Here is a 1,172-nt window from a genome sequence, read left to right as displayed (position 1 = left end):
AATTGCAAACATTATTTAATTCAACTCAAATCTGCTCCTCCAGGACATTGAAGTTAAAGGGTCAGTCCTTGTCCCACCTGGACCAAGGACTGACCCTTTCCTGAAGGGAGAGTCTGGCCAGCAGCTGGACACACAGACACAGACTGTTTTAGGATCTTCAGCTTTCATTAAAAGATAAATCACAGAACAGATTCCAACACACCAACAGCTTTATGACAAACTCTTACCACTGAGTCTCAATTCAATTCAAAGAGCTGGATGTTGGTCTGAGCCTCAACCTGGGGCCGGCCAGCACCGCCTCTCTGATGCCACATGATCCTTGAGAATGAATGACCAGCGAGTCCTCACGGTCCCTCTGGACCACATGGCCACCGGGTGAAGACGCAGAGCTGGTTGCAAACGGCCTCCAGCAGGCGGCTAAGACTGGCCCAGTTTGCAGGGCCTGAGTTCAGTCCAAGGAGACAGCTGAAAGATAATCAGAGAGCAGTGTGTGTGAATATAGATCTGATATTCATGAGAGGAAACAGTGATATCTGAAGTGAATCTCACCTCTGGAGACTCTCCTTCCCAGGACAGGAGGTGTTCTTCCCCGTCGCTGCCTCTCCTGGTCTCTGGGAGGGAAGAACTCGCTCTTCCTCCTGCTCTGTCTGGCAGGTGTTGCCAGGAGCTTGGAAGTACTTGGCTCTGGCTTGAGGAAAAAGGTTTTGGATCAAAAATGAATTTTATGTTTGCATGAAATGATAATACAGAATATACTTAACCACAAGCTCTGAGACACACACATGTACCTGGGCTGAAGTGGTGAAGGTGGAAACCAGAAGGCTGACCCCGCCCTCTGTCAGTCTACCTGTCTCTGTACAGCTGCACCTGCTGGGTCCTGAATGCAGGTGAGGCTCCTCTGTGTCTCCATGTGTCCTGGATGCAGAGAGAATCCAGCAAAGAGACGTCCAGGGTGACGTGGAGATCCTGGATGAGGAGGAGCGTCTCCTCTGCCCCATGTGTCCTCCTCCAACAGTGGAGCCTCCACTCCTCCCAGGAGATCCTCTGGATCACCATGGCAACAGTCAGGCCGAACATCCTGTGCTTCCCATCCAGCGAGGACCGCTATGCCTCAATGAGACAACAGGAACCTCCGGGGGTCCACCTCCAAGATGTGGCGTCATCAATCCGGC

At 51.7% G+C, this 1,172-nt stretch overlaps 1 protein-coding gene across 2 annotated transcripts; it reads right to left on the bottom strand.

The window, feature by feature from the left end:
- Positions 1-233: 233 nt before the first annotated feature.
- On the bottom strand, positions 234-1,164 carry LOC147819450 (uncharacterized). 2 transcript variants are annotated; one of them, XM_087172584.1, is made up of 3 exons: positions 789-1,164; positions 550-688; positions 234-465 (listed from the first exon to the last, which is right to left on the bottom strand). In XM_087172584.1, exons 1-3 carry the CDS (start codon positions 996-998, stop codon positions 449-451), a joined length of 366 nt encoding a protein of 121 aa, XP_087028710.1. In that variant the 5' UTR covers positions 999-1,164; the 3' UTR covers positions 234-448. The 2 variants fall into 2 exon arrangements, with proteins under 2 accessions (XP_087028710.1, XP_087028709.1); XM_087172583.1 differs by having other exon boundaries at positions 550-684.
- Positions 1,165-1,172: the final 8 nt, after the last annotated feature.

Source organism: Seriola lalandi, unplaced genomic scaffold, assembly GCF_002814215.2.
Source record: "Seriola lalandi dorsalis isolate HSWRI2012SDOR001 ecotype SW California unplaced genomic scaffold, Sedor1 jcf7180002053383, whole genome shotgun sequence".
NCBI classification, from domain to species: domain Eukaryota; kingdom Metazoa; phylum Chordata; class Actinopteri; order Carangiformes; family Carangidae; genus Seriola; species Seriola lalandi.
This window is presented reverse-complemented; position numbering and strand designations above follow the sequence as displayed.

What these genes read in the sequence shown, in the direction of transcription:
- LOC147819450 (XM_087172583.1), bottom strand. Translation starts at nt 998, where the DNA reads ATGGGGCAGAGGAGACGCTCCTCCTCATCCAGGATCTCCACGTCACCC. An exon ending in CCTTCACCACTTCAGCCCAG is followed by an intron (nt 685 to 788) that starts GTACATGTGTGT and finishes TCCTCAAGCCAG; the next exon opens with AGCCAAGTACTTCCAAGCTC. An exon ending in GGGAAGGAGAGTCTCCAGAG is followed by an intron (nt 466 to 549) that starts GTGAGATTCACT and finishes ATTATCTTTCAG; the next exon opens with CTGTCTCCTTGGACTGAACT.